Here is a 16,584-nt window from a genome sequence, read left to right on the forward strand (position 1 = left end):
TAAAGTAAAAATCCTTTTTCTTTAACCAGAAACAGCTGCTATATCGCTCTCGCCAAGTCCACCAGACATATTTTGGCTCTACATGCTGTTTTGCCCCTCTGCTTCTGTGATGTCCATCCCTCTCCAGTCCTGATAGTTTTACTGACGATGTGTTTTCTTACCTCTGTTGTGTACAGCCTGTTCCCAAAGGATTCGCTCCAGGTCCTTGGTCCAGGCACTCTTTACCTCCCGGTTGACTGCTTGAAGTGTGTATGTGTCCTGGGTTTTCCTCTTCCTGAACCAGATTTCGAAACACAGGCCAGTGTCACCGCTGTTTTGGGTCAGGCCTATGTCTGAGGTCTAAATACACACAAAGACAAACAGATCATGCAAGATGGCAGTTTTGAATGCAAGTAGTTTGGCAAATGTGTGAAAAGACAGATACGAGTTCAGGACAATTGTAATTGGGCTTATAGAGTGTGAATAAAGTATGTTAGAAGGCCTAAAGTGCTAGAAAGGCTCTTGGATATGTAATTGTTGAGTAAATCTCCCGAGCCGAAGGACCAGTCTTTTTCCATCTTCAACATATTCTTCTCTTTAAAGATTTTTACAATAATAATGTCCATTGTTGGCTCATCCTCCCTTGCATTTCTGTGTTATGAAATGTTTCCTTAAGTCCTCAAACACACTGGAAAACTACCTCTGTAAATGAGTTTTGCAAGAGAAAAGTGACGTTAGCGGCTGATGATCTTGTTCTGACTTGTCGTGAAAAGGAAGTAGTACTCTGGCCTTGCACCACAGTTCTATTCACTGATACTTCTGGTAGATTTTTACACAGCTGAACTTCATGTGTCTTTTGTGTGTATGGTGGCAATATGCGAACCTTGAATGACTGTTTGTAGATGTATGTGTCATTGCCTACGTCAGTCTTCCTGGTCTTGCTAAAGAGGACGAGTTCTTGAAAAAGGAAAATGTGGCGGAAGCATTTTTTCTTCCTGAATGTTACCAAGAACTCGTCCTGGCGAATCAGCTGGCCCTGCTCTTTCAGATTGACCTGTGGTACAGAAAAGGAGAAGTCAGTTGGAATGTGAGAGTGATGTACTGTATGGAGCAATAATGCAAGACAGTATACAGATGTTGCCAGCATGGCGAACATCATATCATACAATGTAATATTCAACATATGTGTTTTGAGTGCAAGAAAGGTCATAAACAAAATTCCTAAGACTCCATTTCCTCGACAGATAATGTAGCTCCAGATCATCATCCCACACCCAGCGCCTCCCTTTACATTCCATGGAAAAAAAGGATTACGCATGATTTACCAGCAGAGTCGAACAAAGCCAAATATGCGTTAATGTTTGATGAAGGTTTCTGCTCTTCACCCTCACTGCACATAGTCCCTAAAAGAAATGATCAAAGTCTTGCTAGTACCTGTTTATTTCCTCTCCTTTCCCAATAACAGGAGTGATCCAGCTGTTGCTCAGTGACAGGTCAGAGGGTGATAAGTCATTCTTATCACACTACATTGAACACTGTATCTATACAGTATGTGCATGTACTGGATATAATGTATGTCAATGTACTTTCTAATAGTCTTGCTTAATATTTTGGCTTACAAAATGCCTTCAAAGTTAAAGAAACCATCAGTCTTACGTCACAGTGATGGATGGCGTCCATGGCCAGCAGGTTGTTGCCGTGGCGGAGCTGGAATTGGATGACCTCCAAGGCAGCCTTGACCTCGGCCATTTCCCTGGTTTGTCCCGGACCACACTCCCTCCACATGTCCTGCAGCAACAGGCTGTACTTACTGATCCGCTGCACAGGCTTCAGCAGGTACGACCACAGGTCCATCTTATCCCCAAGCGCCACCTGCTTTTGCTGGTGTAGGAGGAGAGAAAAATATACTGCTAAAGCTGTGAGAATAATAGTGTAGCTGAGCTTGGGATCGCCCTAATTCTTAAGGTGCAGTATGTAAGAACAGTAACTGCTTCTAACTAAAGCTGCCATAAACTAGTTAGCTTAGTTAGCCGAGCAGCGAGTGGTGCAGACTTGCAGTTTGGAGCACTGGGCATGTGTAGGTGTTTACACCGCTAGCACAGGAGCGCTGACTCAGACGGGACAGGGCTCGCTGGTTAGCATGCTAACTTATGTAGTTGGGTAACATCAAAAAAGTTGTTTTGTTTTTTTTTGTCAAATTTTGTCTATCGATAGCTTTAGTTTTTAATTCTGAATGTTTTCAACAAAAATTCTTACACATTGCACACTTTATAACACAACCCTTTAGGTGGACAGACAACATGATGGATGGAATTCTTCCATCAGTATGAAAAATGTTGTATAGAGACAAACTGCGCATTTTTATGATTAATGATTGTGAAACAGATTACGAGACAGTGATATGAATGAGCTTCATCATTGGTCGAGCAGAGAGGCTCTTGAGAGAGAGTGAACTGGATGAATTTTACAAAAATGCTGTCATGCTTATTCATGAAACAAAGATGGTTAACAAGACTTATTATACATGTTGGCATCATCTAATTACAGCCTCGCCATGGTTCTAGCATGGCTACATACTCTGATCTTTCAAATTCATGCAGTGGTTTTGAGAAGAGGAATGAGGGGGCAAAGGAGGGGCAAAGGGAGGCCAGCTGCAGTTCTCACCTTAAAGAAAGCCTGTCCATGATTGATGAGAAGACTATCAGACTGTGGTTTGTTCTTGCTGTAAAGGGCATACAGCGCAAAGCTCTCTCTCTGAAATATAAGGAATAATTAAAGACGGTTAGTCAGCATCTTAATTCCCCCGCACATTCCCTATTTCCAATGAGTCTGTTCCATGTTAAAACTGAAGCTGTTGAATTCTCGGAAGCTGAGCCATGACACATCTGGAAGGGCTTTTGTTGGCAAATCGATTTCGCTTATCGCAGTTTTGGAGGAAAACAGGAAACTGTGGACCAGTCTAGGCAAAAAACAGACCCACAACATTGTGTCTTGGAAAACTACAATTACTCAGGTTGGACAAAGTGTGTTTGCACTTGACTATTGTGTGATCAAGAGCTCATATTCAATATACATGTGCATGGTCAGTAGTACATGTGGCACCTACATGTCGTAGGAAGCAGCGTCCCACTCTGAAGGGTTCGTTCATGCAGCTCTCCAACTCGTTCAGGAAGTGATGTCGATGGAAGTCGTGGAGTTTCTCTAAGTTACCGAAGATGCTCCCCCTCTGGCCCCTGAGGTCCTGAGGGACGTCGGCCCTCTCCAGCTCGGGGAAGTAGTGCTCTCGAACGTAGCCCAGAGCCTTCACGTACTCCCTCTCTGTGGACAGCAGCTCCTCCATGATCCTCCGCAGCTTCCTGCTCCACATGTAGAAAATGAATAATGTAGAAACCATTGATTTTATTAAAGCTCATAAGTAAACCCCTCGGGTTCAGAACCAGTTAGACATTGTATATTTGCAGGTGTGACTGCTGGATTGTTTAACTGGTGAACAACTGTGCTATTCATGACTGTAGCTTATGTCATTTTACTTAAGATTGCTTTAGATCACAGCAGGGGGAGGGGGAGTTACTTACAAAACATTGCTGCAATTGTGTTCTGCTGCCATGAGTAATGTCTCTGGGGTCCTCCGGTCTTCAGGGCTCTGGGTGGAGGCTGTGCATCCTTCACTCTCATCTTCAGTGACGTTGCTTTTGGACTTACAGCTCAGGTTTCCTGACTGTATACTCTCGTTATGGGAACTGGGCAGATTTTGGACGGGCTTTGGATTTTGTTCCAGTGGCTGCGTCCAGCTCTGACAGTGTTTGTGTCTTCCATTCAAAGGTGAAAACCCGGAGGTGCTCGTCAAATAAGGACTCGCACGTGAGCCCTCGCTTAGGGAGCGACCCAAAGGTTGGTGCGATGGAACATCGCGGCCCCCTTCAACTGAGTCTGTGCTCCTCAGATCTGCCTCACTGTGGTGCCCCCTTGGCCTCAGTTTGGTCTCTGGATGACAGTCGCCGTTCTGTTTAACAACAGGAGTCATTTTTTCGTTTTTAACTGGTGCTTCAGGTAATTTATTGGCTTGGAATTCTTCTTTGTCGCTGTCTTTCATGTCAGATTTTAAACAGTCTTTGGTTTCTCCTTCACTTTCTGGAATTTTGACAACCTCTTTCTGTGAGGTTAGCTGTTGGTTCAGGAGGCATTCACCTCCCCCAATTTCACTTATTTTCTCCCTCTTCTCCATCTCTCCATCTTCCCCTTGAGGGTTTGCAGCTGTGGTCTGCTGGATCTGGTTCTTATCTACGCCTTTCTTCTTCTGCAGACGCTGCCTGACTTCTCGGCACTCGACCAAGGCTGCATTCCACACTCTCATCACCCCCGAGGCCCCCAATCCCACGGCACAGGCCTTAGCTTTCAGAGCCTGGAAGTGCGGGGTGGAGAATTCGCCACCTAATCTTTCTTCATACATCTGGAGTGTGCTCAGGTTCTGAGCTGAGTAACACCCCGGCTCTACCTTCTCCAGAAAATGACTGCATTCTTTGGCCTGGGCAGACGCCTGGAGAGACAGAGAGAAAATTATTTCTACCATTTTAGATTTAGAGGTTAACACAAATCAGTCAGAGGTATGCAGACATGGACGAGTGCAGCAAAAAGACTTCAGTCAGAAATGTCAGACACAAACCTGCTCACAGAAGCGGTGCACATACACCAGTGTGTCCAGTTCTTTGTACCTCTGTTCTGTCCGCAACACAAAATCATCCACGTTGGATCTGAAAGTGCTGACCAGAGTCCGAAAAATGTCCGTTGCCGGACTGGATTCGCTCGTGCCAACAATCCCCTCGGCCTCCGTCACTAGGGTCAGGGCGGACTGTTGTTTCTCCTGCGGTGGATGATAAGATGTCAAGTGGAACTTCCCCTCATGCGTTCAGGTCTTTAATCTACCATTTATTGTTGAGAGTGCAGCTATTTGAATATTTTCAACTTTAGGTAAACAAACGAAAGCCGTTGGTATGTGAAGTGAAACACAGACAGCTAAATAAAGCTAATGTTGCTTAACTTTAAACCCCTTTTTGTTATATTGCTGCAATACCTTAGCCTGAGCGAGAAACAGATCAAAGTGCTGTAAGGCCTTTTCAGTGCACACCAGGGTGTCATCTGCTGTGTGAGAGTCCTTCAGTCCCTGTTCGCCTTCTGTACTGAACCACATCCCGGCCTGCAAGACACAATGTAGAATCGTACAATGTCAGTTTCAGCTTGGAAAACTGTTCGCATAGTTTTGCATAGCTTACTCTTGAGATAAGCCCTGATTTCAAACTCTCGTACCGCGCTGATTTTGGCCTCCATCTCTCTGAGCCTGAAGACGAACTCCAGGCGCTGCAGCGACTCGTTGGATCTCATCACCAGAGTGTGGAGCTTCTCCTCCACCTGGTTGTACAGACTCGTCACAGACTCCAGAGCGTCTCTGCAAGAAGGGTGAAACCCACGTTTACAAACTAGTAGTAGTATTTGTGATTTGAAGTGTAATGTGGGGGTAAAAGAGCTTAAAATTTGTTCAAGTCAGCTCAGAAAATAAGAGGCTGACATGGGTTTTTGCAAATATGTAAATATTAAGTTAATCAAGGCTGTGAGATGGAGTCAATAATAACGTTTTAACATTGCAGCTGTGCATCTCTTGACCTTTAACTACTTTAACTGTGACTTACAGTAAAATAAAGCTGTAAAACAGATCCATCTGTTGCGTGCAGTGATGGAGGAAGTGTTCAGATTATCTACTTGAACGGACTGCAGACATTTTTGCCTCTGGGGATCTCTCAATCGAATCAAAACAAGAGATGAAAGTTGCATGGGATCTTGGGAGTACTTGACTTAATTGTTAACCAGCACTGCTGATGAAAATCTATCTGACAAGGTAATGTGTTAAAGTTGTATTCACATTAAGTTTAGTCACATTTGCCAACTTAATTCTCACTCTCTGTCTCTTGGAAGTTAGAGCGACAGGCTGACAAAATGAAACCACTGTTACCTCGAGTAAATCACAGAGTTCTCTGTGACTTAACATTCTTTAAATCACCTGTGATAATGAGTGTAAAACTCAACAAAATCTGTCACAGTTGTCAGTTGCTTTTAGACATTTGAATAGACAATTGTAAAATATAATATCTTTAAGCAAATGTAGTAACACAAGAGAGTGAAAATACAGCTAAGGATTTAGCACTGAAAAATGTATCTTCAATAAAGGTATGAAGTATTAACAGAAAAATTCTGCAGAGTCGCAGTGACAGTGTGATATTATATATCATTGATTTAATAATGAAGCATTAAAAAGTTAGCAAAATTAATGATGTAGCTGGTCAAGGTGCAGCAAATTCAAACTACTTATCACGCCGTTCGGTAGTTTAATCGATGATAATGCAGCCTTGTTTTATAAAGTGAGCATATATTTGTATGTAAGGACAGTGTGGGCGTATACAGCGCAAAGTGCAGACAGTGCAAATCAAAACAATCAAAAACACTGAGCAACTGAGAACAAGAAGCCGAACATAAGTACACTATAATGAAGATGCGATACCTGTAGTCCTCAGACTGTGGGAACCTGAAGTCCTCTCTCCTCATCCGGGCCAGTACGGCCCCTCCTTCCCTCTGCAGAGTGACCAGGCGAGTGTCCTCCAGCACCTCCTTCATTGAGGCTCTCTGTTCCTGAATGCATTGCTGCACCTCCTGCAGCAGCCACAGCAAAAGATGAAGTGTCAGGCCCAGTCCATAATGTGCAGCACACTAACGATATCACACTATGAACATTTAGAAATTCTACCTGGGCTGAGTCCAGCTTTATGCTGTCATCCACTTTCTTGATGGCCTTCTGCAACAAGCTGTCTGCCTCTCGCAGGTCAGTCATGAAAGACACCAGTCTCTGAAATTAATTCAACGTAGACTCAGTGAAAGAGAGGAAAATGTTGATGTTTAATAGAGAGAAACTACTAAATATCCTCCTACAGACAGCGCCAAGAGGCCAAGAGCAGAGGAACTATGGTGTCAGCTGGTTAAATGGACGTCACAAACACAGGAGGCCGCCCTCAGTGCCCTGCTAGCTACAGCAGGAATACATCGCAGAGATACTGGACAATGGTTTCTTGTATCTGACACCTACTAAGACACAATGTTACTGATGAACCACTGTGTGAAGCCATTCCTCATGACTCTCTGTCATCTACATCAGGTCTTCTGCTTCACAGCCTTTTTGATTGTTATCGATTAAAATGAAGCCTTATCTGCTATTTTGTCACAGGCTGCAAATGGCTGTGAACAGTGGCTGATGAAACCAAATAGTCTAATTTCCTTTTCTGTTTTTCATAAACAAAATGCAAAGATCAGAAAAAAGTCACAGAACAAGAAGTTGTGACTCGTCCTTCAACCAGTTGGGGGAGTTTTTGCTTTGCAAGCACTGCTATGCATGACAAACTTCCAGTTTAATGCCCTAATGAGCAAATAAACAACTTTATATAACATTGTATTTGAGTGGCTGTGTTTTTGGAATCGTTCAGTTTGGTCAAGGCGATTATATACCTTACACATTCACTGGCAAGTTGTCTCTTGCAGTGATTGTGGGCTTTAAATGTACTGCAGGCGCGTCATTTACAACTTTTAAGAAGTTCTTAATTTTCAAATTTTGTAAACAAGTTTGAAAATACAGTAAAGTATCTAGAATTGAATATAGTATCTCAAACAGTATCCAAAACAGATAGAGCAAGGGAATTAATGTACATGGTATTCTTTATTCATTTATTTGTCTATTTATTTACTCTTCCTACGCAGTGAAACTGCTGAAATCTGTTTCACATTGATGTTCAGCCATTGAACAACCTTAACGTGCATCGCTAGGTGACATTGCAGCAAACACAATTCTAACTTGAAGGCACCATTATTTGTCTGAGGAACAGTTTTGGGTACAACATAAGAACACATCTTTAGTCGTGTCAGTGACGAGGAACTGTAACTGGATGAGTTTGCAAAATTGACAAATTGTTACATGTAAGTGAACGGACTTTTGAATCCCACAGCATCGACCATGTTCACTTATTCATCTTGGTCTCATGTGGTGGTCAGAGTTGTGATAAAAAGTTTGGATGGAATGGCGACAACAGGATTTACAGTTTCAAACTGTGCGGTTTCATTCCTAAGTTTGGGAATGGCTGGTCTAGGGAAAGCCTGCCCTGTCTATTATGGGTAAAGTTGGCTTTTGTATACTTTAATGCAGTTTTTAACTCCCAACAAAAAATGCATCCACATCTCAATTGCCCAATACATTACACCGCAAATACTGTATTAAATATGGCCTATATTATGTACAGAACAGACCACTGGCCTGAGCCTCTGCTGGTCGGTGTTGCATAACCAGTACAAAATATCTGCAGTGTAAGCGATAATGAATAATCTAATTTATCCTTCAGATAGGACCTTCCCCGAGTGACTACTTCTTCCCTTTCATCAAAGGCTAAACTAAATGTGGCATCAAAAAAATAACAAAGAAGATTAATGTTGGTGTGGGTGTGTGGATAAAGACTCCTCCCCAGTGAGTGATCTGTGGGTGAACAGCGGTCTGGTCTGAATCTACAGGAAACTCCACAGTGACTGTGTGATATGATTACATTACAGCTGCAGCGCTTCTGTAAACACAGTGAATGTATTTATTACCTGATGAAACTGCAGCCAGTCAGAGTGACTGTAAGTAAAGGTCCCTCCCAGGTCTGAGGTCAGCTGGGAAGCTTCGACTGTCTTGTTGAGCGCTTTCATAGAAGTCACCGTGTCCATCTTGTAGATTAAGACAAAGGCAAGGGTTAGGGGCAAAGTGCCACTTGTCTTAAGACTGACTTAAATGAAAGTGATTGAAGGAGAACACGGAAGTCGTTTTCTGACCTGTAGCCCTGGCTGTTTCTCAGGTCGAGGACAAGTGTCTTTATCCACCAGCATCACAATACTGTGGACGGCGTGGAGAGCTTGCTCCTGTGGAAGGCAGCAGGGAGTCAGTATGGTAACCCCTCAAACACCTATAACTTTTTTGTTCTTGTCTAACAGTGTTATGTTGACCATGTTTTCCTCTGATGAAGATTCATTTATTCAGTTATGGAAATAATACATATTTCTGAGCTTGTCTTATTACCTCATTGACACTGCATGACCTGATTGAGTCTTTTCCAAAACTACATAATACACCTTTAATCTCAGAGAGAAGCCCAGGAAGTGTATTCATTTATTTTTATTTAAAAAGATGTGCATTGATATTTTACACTTCATTTGAATGCCTGTCTGACATTTCCTGAGCAGGTTACAGCCTATTATTATAATATTATCCACAGTGTTTTTACAATGAAAAGCAGGTTTATTTCCAGTAGATGTGTCCAAGAGGTTCAGAGAGTAAATAGAACGATTATTAAATCAAGACTGAGGACGCTGAAGCAAAGGTGACCCAGATAGATGTATATTATCCACTGAATATACACATCAACAATAGCTTAGCTGCAACCACTGACTCAACTTCTCAGGGTTTCCTTGACAAGTCAGTGCTACTGAACATAATGGCGTAACTTCCAATACAGAGCACCTGAGTGTCCAAGAAACTCCTCTTACACAAGATTTTAAAGCTAATTTAAAGGACTAGTCGTTCAAAAGTTATACAATATTTTAGAACAATAACCATTTTTAGTCTCCAGCAGCTATGAGGGTTAAAGACAAGAGGTCAGGGTCGACTAAAACAGGAGTTTGAGTTCAACATAAGCTACACTCTTGCTTTGAGAATTAAGATGAAGTGATGATAATAAGGGGTGCCATACCTCTCAGCTGACATACAATAAGCCTATTTTTGTATTGCAGTGTGTTCAGCCCCTTTCTCTGTAAACATGATTTTAAAAAGTGGGCATGACGCCCTCTTGTGTTTCTCTTCACCATCAACGTGCACAGACTTGAAATGAGAGCGTGTCACTGCATTTCCAGGAACTCTCACTAACTCTGTCATCAGGTTCCTTATCTGTGAATCACAGAACGTGACAACTGACATCTGTCTGCATCTGATTGTGTGTCTGTGTGTCTGTGTGAGTGCGGGCATTGTATATTCAGACGTGTGCATGCAGGCTTATTGTTTTAACCTGGGCCATCAGCAGAGCTTTGTAGAGGTGAAGCGGTGGAGGCTTCTTCCTGGCATTGATGACCAAAGTCATTCCCAGCTCTCGAATTTCTCTCCTGCCGAAAACATTGATTTGTGTTAGGGCACATTCAAACAAGTCCACAGTGGTCATGATGTGATATACGCATCACTGGCATTCACTTATTCCACCCCGCTCTCTGACATGCACACACTCCTCTTCACACGTCCTACTCCACACTTTGACGCCTTCACACAGCCCTCTTAATGGCCTCTTCTTGGGTTACTGTTGTGTGAGCCTACATCAGACATGGCTGCTAATTCTAGCGAGGCGCTGCATACCAGACATTTGGCAGCCAGCCTGGCTAGAGACTGTTGTGGCATGGCACTTTACAGGGGACGGATGAAGGCCAGACATTTTGTTAAAGTGGCTTTTTAAACTTCAAAGAATCCATTAAAAATCAGAGTAAACAAATAACAGTGGTAAAGTGTTCGCAAGCAAAAGGGTCAGCGGAGGTGAGCCTGACTGCCAGCTGACCCCACAGAGCTGCATGTAAGGCAGAATGATCCAGTTTAAAAAGTTGTGATTCTGCATTCAGTGTATTGTATTAATAGTTGTAAACTACACAAAGGGACGACCCATGAGGGAGCCTGGATTCAAAGACAATCATCATATCATTTAAAGCGTTTCTGGACAGCTAAAATATTTCAAATAGTGATCTACTGCCCTCTTGTGGTCAAATCTATTATTACATGCCAGCCCACAAAAAAAGCTTTAAAAAAATGATAATTAAAAAAACAGCTTTCCTCAGCGCCACATATCAAGGACAGGTCAAACTGTCCTCTAAATATGATTCAGTCTAACATAAAGCGTCTCAATTACAGATATCTCTTCTTGAGATACCCTGTATCAAGTGTTTCCAGTACCTCGGTATAGAGTGTAAGTAGAGCAGTAATTCACAGACATTCTGCGCTGACACAAGGGGAGACGTCCATTCCCTCCTGTCTCCATGGACCTCCACCACTGCTCTGCCTGTCCTGTCCCTGCTGCCTGAGAGTCGAGGAAAAAAGATGGTGAATTGTTTTGCCCAAAATAAACTCATCACTTTGACACTTGGAGGTAAAGTAATGGTGCCGTGAAAGTCTGGCTGAATGCTGTGGCTTTGCTTAAATGTGCATTATGTAGGTTTGGGAAATACATTTTTTTGTCTAAAAGTTATGACATTGTTTTAACTTGACAGTCACATTTAATCGAAGCTGCTATGACAGTACAGCATAATACGACTGAGATTTTGTATACAGATACAGTAAGAATACAGAAGAGAATATTTGGGTGAGTGCTCAGTTCTGTACCTGGCAAACAAATAATGCCCAGTTCAAGCAGACGGCTGATGCTTCTGAAACTGGATTCCTCGGTTTGTGGAGACTGTGAAGTGTCCGGAGGTGCAGATGGAAGCTGAACTTGTGGAGAAGGTGGCTTTTCTGTCTTTGGGTCGTGGAGTTTGGAGACATCCGGTCCATCGGTGGCGGAGGGAGTTTGACTCCTGCTTGCCTGGGAGTCTGCATGTCATTGAATACAAACATAACTGTCACGTTAGCGTGTTTGTGTGGGTTTTGTTTCTTGTATTATCTAATGCATCACTGTCAAAGACGGCGCTGAGATTTACTGCAACCCTCCACCTTACTCTCTACAGTAACCTTTGACCTTTTATACCAACAGTAATTTTTCAGCTCTTCATCCATAACTCTTACTAGTCGTCTGTCAACATGGATGCAGCTGTGTCCGGACAGCCTTTACACATTGGACATGGTCTCTGTAACAAAACACTGCGGTGGCCTGGCTGCTAAGCCTGGCTTTGATTCCAGACATCTTAATTGGCCTGTCCTTAGAACCAACAAAGCCTCGCCTGTGCTCTCTCGCTCTTTGCTCCTTTAATAGTTCATGACGAGCGTGTCTCCAGTCAGGATCTCAACATGCTCCTCTGAGGGCACGAGGGTGCACGCCGGCGGGTGCAGGCGACACAGAAACCCCCTGCTTGCATGTTATTCTGTCCCTCTATGTTAGAGAAACGCTCTGCTCTTTTTTTTCCCCCCAGAGGGTTCAGACCCTCCCTTTCACTGGGGTACTGCATGCTATTTCCGCTCACTCCCTCGGTAATGGGAATAACATGAATGTAGCGAAGAGCGCAGACAGCAGTGGGAAGATTGTTCTCGAGCCTGATCTTCGAACTTTGAACCCTCTTTCTAAAGAGCCCTCATGATCTGCGACCCTCCGAGGAGCACATTCCCTCAAGCACGCGAGGTCACGGTCGAGTTTCATTGAGTCTGTTTGACGTGAATGTTCATTGGACCTTGGAGCTCGAGCAACAGATCATAATAAACAGCTGTGTGTGCAGTAATAACAGTGTACAAATTTTGTGTGTGGGTGTCGGTTAAAAAGAAGAGAGGAAAGCTTGTATCAAAAAAGTGGGGATGGGAATAGAAACCGGGAACCTTTGATAACTGGTTTTAAATTGTGGGATTCATCAGAATTGAATGCTTCCGATCAATCGATGACAGAGTGTTTTATCACATTTTATGCTTGTTATAAAGAAAAGGACACTTATACATTGACCTAATACAGATTTCTCATAACCCTCAGAAGTGTGCCTCTGAAAAATCTTCGTTTGGCTGAACCCTTCACCCTACTTCTCTAAACCAACAAGAATTGGTACAACCTATGCCTCTAACATGAACGCGCAAAACAGAGGGGTAGGCCTCAGTAGAAGGGCCCAGGGTTGCATTAGGATTTGGCCACAGGCTCCTGCTATAGCTCAAGCTACATCCAGCTCACCTTAATTGATCAGGAATTAAAACGGGAACCTATAAAGAATATGACTCCCAACAGCAATCGATAATGACATTGGTATGTATAAAATCTTCACAGTTCCCATGCCTACAAACATAAGTTTGAATATTCAGCCTCGTCTTCGTACCTTTTTTAGGTGACTTCCGTCTCTCCAGCTTCTGAGTCACCTGATCCAACAGTTCACCTTTCTTACACTGCATTATGCTGGTGATTGTTTCAGGGCAGATGTCACTGTGGCTCCTGTTGTTGAGTTTATAAAGAAGTGGACTCCCTTTAGAAGTGTCTGACACAGTGGACAGAGACCTGACCTTAACTTTGTGTTTTCCTGATGGTTTCAAAACCTCCACCTTCTGATGTGGTTTAACGTCACCATCGCAGTTCTCAGGGAACAAATCTGATCCTGGACGCTCGCTAGCATGATGTCCTGACGGGTGGGAAAGGAGTTTCATGTGAACTTTCTGACTGTGGCTCAAACCAGGGGTTGATTTTAAAACCATGGGCGGTTCCTTCATCAGGTTTTCCGAGTCAAAACTCACAGGACGGTCTTTGAGGTGAGAGGCAAAGTTTTCAGGTGTTGGTTCACAGCAATGTTTGTACTGGCAGAGTTCTTTACTGTTCAAGGGTTTGTTAGAGTGGTTACAAAGGTTTCCAAGTAGATCTCTTTGAGCTTCAATTGCACCCTTGGATCTTAACCCCCCCTCTTGGCAAAGGCCGACCTCCTCCAGGGCAGCCAGTAGGTCAACACTCCCCCTCTCAAAAGGGACTGGGTTCCTCAGTGCCGCCACGTACGAGTCTCTGTACCTACACTTCAAGTCTTGGTCGGTAAGCTCGTGCCCCAGCCTTCTCTGGCTGCACGGTGTACAAGGCTCCTCTGCGTACTGAAGGGTGTGTCCGCAGGGAACACTGTTCCCAAATGGCACAGGTGGAGGTGGCCTGACAGGTTTAAATGAAACCGAACTGGCTGGATTTGGATGGCTGCCCTTGTGTTTATCCATAGACTCCTTCTCTTTGGCGATATCCACCAGGTCTACATAATCCCCTTCAATCTCTCGATACATCTCTCGACTGTCCCAGGTGTTCGGGGATACCCAACCCACAGGTTTGATCAAAGGTTTAGAACACGATTTCGGGGTGCGTCTGTTTTGATCAACTTTGACAAGTTTGGAGGAACAGTCGGCAGGTCTCAAAGACGCTGACATCCTGTCTTTTGCAGGAAGGAAAATGGCTTCAATAGGAAGGGTGGAGGAGTTAAAATGCGAGGGAATGGAGACCTGTCGTGGTTCAGGAGGAGCCTCCCGGTAAGTGGGCATGATCTTAGGCTTGTCTAAAAACTCAGGGATGGCGATTTTAGACCACGGCAACTTGATTACTCCTTGATCTGTGCAAAGCAAGCAACGAGACAGAGGAGTCCCATGGCGTCCTTCATTGATCTCCTGCAACCATTCTTCAGTGAAGATGCAGGGGTAGGAAGTCTCCGGCACAGGGGTCTCCTCCACTTCTCGACAGCCCTCCTCCAGAAGACTTTTGAGGACAATGCGAGCCGCTTGATCCCCGAAAGGTTCCACCTGGAGGTAGAAGTCTCCAGGACGCAGCAGCAAAGGGTTCACAGGTGCTAACTGGATGACGGTTTTGTCATGGAGACACAGAGGCCAGCCCTCACAGCGGAAAACCACATCCGAGTACCCAGCCTAGAAAACATTTTTTAAAAAGCATTATTTCAATGTAATTTTGTTTTTTATTTGCCAACAGTGCAGCTGCACCCCTAACTGCCACAAACTCTGTATTACAGGAACATAACAGCAATGTTGATGGGACATTCTGAGCCTTGATAACATCAACAAAAAAAACTCTGACTGTTGTTCTTGTTATAATTCCTTTGGAGGGAAACTTTGCTCTAAGCTTTTGACCCACAATGTTTTAGGATGTAAACAGGAAGTTTGATGTTGCCATGGAGTCAGTGAGCCCTGCTTTCTTACTGTTTGGTGACATTTTGCCAAATTGCCATCAATAAAAGTCTGCTGAATTAGCTTTGACTTTTTGCAATGTGCCCATGGATTCACATACAATTATAGCTGAATTTCTCTGAGACTGAAAAAAACTTAAAAAAGTGATGATTCTCACGCAAGTTCTGTAGTTGAATGAAGTGCCTTTTTCTATGATTGGAAAAGTAACATACAACTGACATGAGAGAGAGTGATATCTCGAAAACTGTAGTCACACTGAATGTTATGTGCAAAGATATGCTTTCCATGTATATCTAATTCCACAACTTTGTCAAAGAATAGAGCATTTTGTGCCAGTTCTAACGCAATAAAAACATTTACATATCTTAACTCACAGTAAGAGTCTCTAGACTGAACTACTATACAAGTATATCTTCATGAAAGTGTAAAGTGTGTGAGTGCAGATGTTCAGCAGCCACTGAAATGTATTAATACTCACACATGCAGCCTGTTGGACGCTCTCCAGCAGGTGTTTGGCGGGGATGAGGAAATCCAGCAGGCACTGTAACGCATCACCGTGATAACGTTCCTCAATAGAGCGAAACAGCTGGCTGAGGACGATGGGCGCTGTGGCCTCGAAAGGTGGGAAGAGGGCCGAGAGGGCGCTCTGGATGGACGAGTCCAGAGATTCTGGGTTCTGGGGGACAAGGAGAGGTGGCGGTGAGTGAGATGAGGTTTGTGGGTTGACATTATCTTTTATATATAATGTGAAACATCTTAAGAAAAGCAGCACAAACAGCAGCACATTGAAAAGACAGTAAACTAATGGAAATTATGAAGACGTGAAAGGTTTTATGATTTTTAATTTATGAGCTCATTTTCACTAGTGCCCCTGTGTCAAAGACAAAGAATTTTAAAGCCAAACCAAACCCTAAAACTAGTCAAATTAAAAACACTTTAGAGCAAATGATGGCAGAAATACAGCTGCTGCTGCTGCTGCATAAAAAAAGGCTTAACAGAGCATCAGTGTCAGTACATTAATAAAACAGTGGCGTGATCTGCACATTCTTTTTAAATGAGGATTGTGTTGACCTTTTCAAGCAGGGTGCATGAACAATAAAATATTTAATTAAGGCAGAATAAATCTTCCACTCCAGACAGTCTTGTCTCATATAATTAAATCAGCTGCCCTCAAACTGAAATTTAAATCTTTATTGAATGGTGTATAATGGCCTCAGTAATTTCCAGCAACATTCATTTTAATTGAGAGTGGAAATATGAATATGTGCATGAAAAGGTAAATCTATTGGGAATGGAAATACTCTGCCAAATTTGGAGGAGTGAAGTGGGGAAAATTACATAAAATAACCCTTTAATTGGTTTATTTTCATTTAGTCACATCATCTGCCCTCAAACAGAAGTTTGATCTGCTTTTAATTTCATCTTTAATGCCTGTATTTTTGCTAATTTGGGGTTTAAAAGCTAATTGTTTAGTTCTAATGCAATGTGCGTGCACGTGTGGTTCAGTTATGAATAATCAGGGCTTTTTTATAGTGACCTGTGCAAGTTCAGGTGACATGTTTGTGTAAACTAGTACCTGAGTGTGTAGTGGATCATGCATTTCCAGTGTAAATGTGTGTTTGGATGTGACTTGTTATAACACTGACTTATATGAAAAAAGTCCACACGGCCAGGAT

General features: G+C 43.2%; 1 protein-coding gene across 2 annotated transcripts in view; it reads right to left on the reverse strand.

Moving 5' to 3' along the window:
• Positions 1-16,584, reverse strand: part of quo (quattro) — a 30,950-nt gene that overhangs the window by 2,777 nt on the left and 11,589 nt on the right. The window contains exons 2-19 of one of the 2 annotated variants that reach the window (XM_037102251.1): positions 15,387-15,584; positions 13,072-14,632; positions 11,450-11,656; positions 11,024-11,147; positions 10,101-10,194; positions 8,875-8,961; positions 8,653-8,769; positions 6,773-6,871; positions 6,530-6,678; positions 5,284-5,422; positions 5,051-5,173; positions 4,643-4,840; positions 3,555-4,516; positions 3,086-3,335; positions 2,644-2,733; positions 1,636-1,860; positions 863-1,033; positions 162-339 (exon numbers count right to left, since the gene is read on the reverse strand). In XM_037102251.1, coding sequence (XP_036958146.1) covers positions 162-339; positions 863-1,033; positions 1,636-1,860; positions 2,644-2,733; positions 3,086-3,335; positions 3,555-4,516; positions 4,643-4,840; positions 5,051-5,173; positions 5,284-5,422; positions 6,530-6,678; positions 6,773-6,871; positions 8,653-8,769; positions 8,875-8,961; positions 10,101-10,194; positions 11,024-11,147; positions 11,450-11,656; positions 13,072-14,632; positions 15,387-15,584 — 4,972 coding nt within the window. The remainder of the gene's footprint in view (positions 1-161; positions 340-862; positions 1,034-1,635; positions 1,861-2,643; positions 2,734-3,085; positions 3,336-3,554; positions 4,517-4,642; positions 4,841-5,050; positions 5,174-5,283; positions 5,423-6,529; positions 6,679-6,772; positions 6,872-8,652; positions 8,770-8,874; positions 8,962-10,100; positions 10,195-11,023; positions 11,148-11,449; positions 11,657-13,071; positions 14,633-15,386; positions 15,585-16,584) is intronic. The other variant, XM_037102252.1, reaches the window with a different exon arrangement.

The sequence above is a fragment of the Acanthopagrus latus genome, chromosome 6 (assembly GCF_904848185.1).
Source record: "Acanthopagrus latus isolate v.2019 chromosome 6, fAcaLat1.1, whole genome shotgun sequence".
NCBI lineage: Eukaryota > Metazoa > Chordata > Actinopteri > Spariformes > Sparidae > Acanthopagrus > Acanthopagrus latus.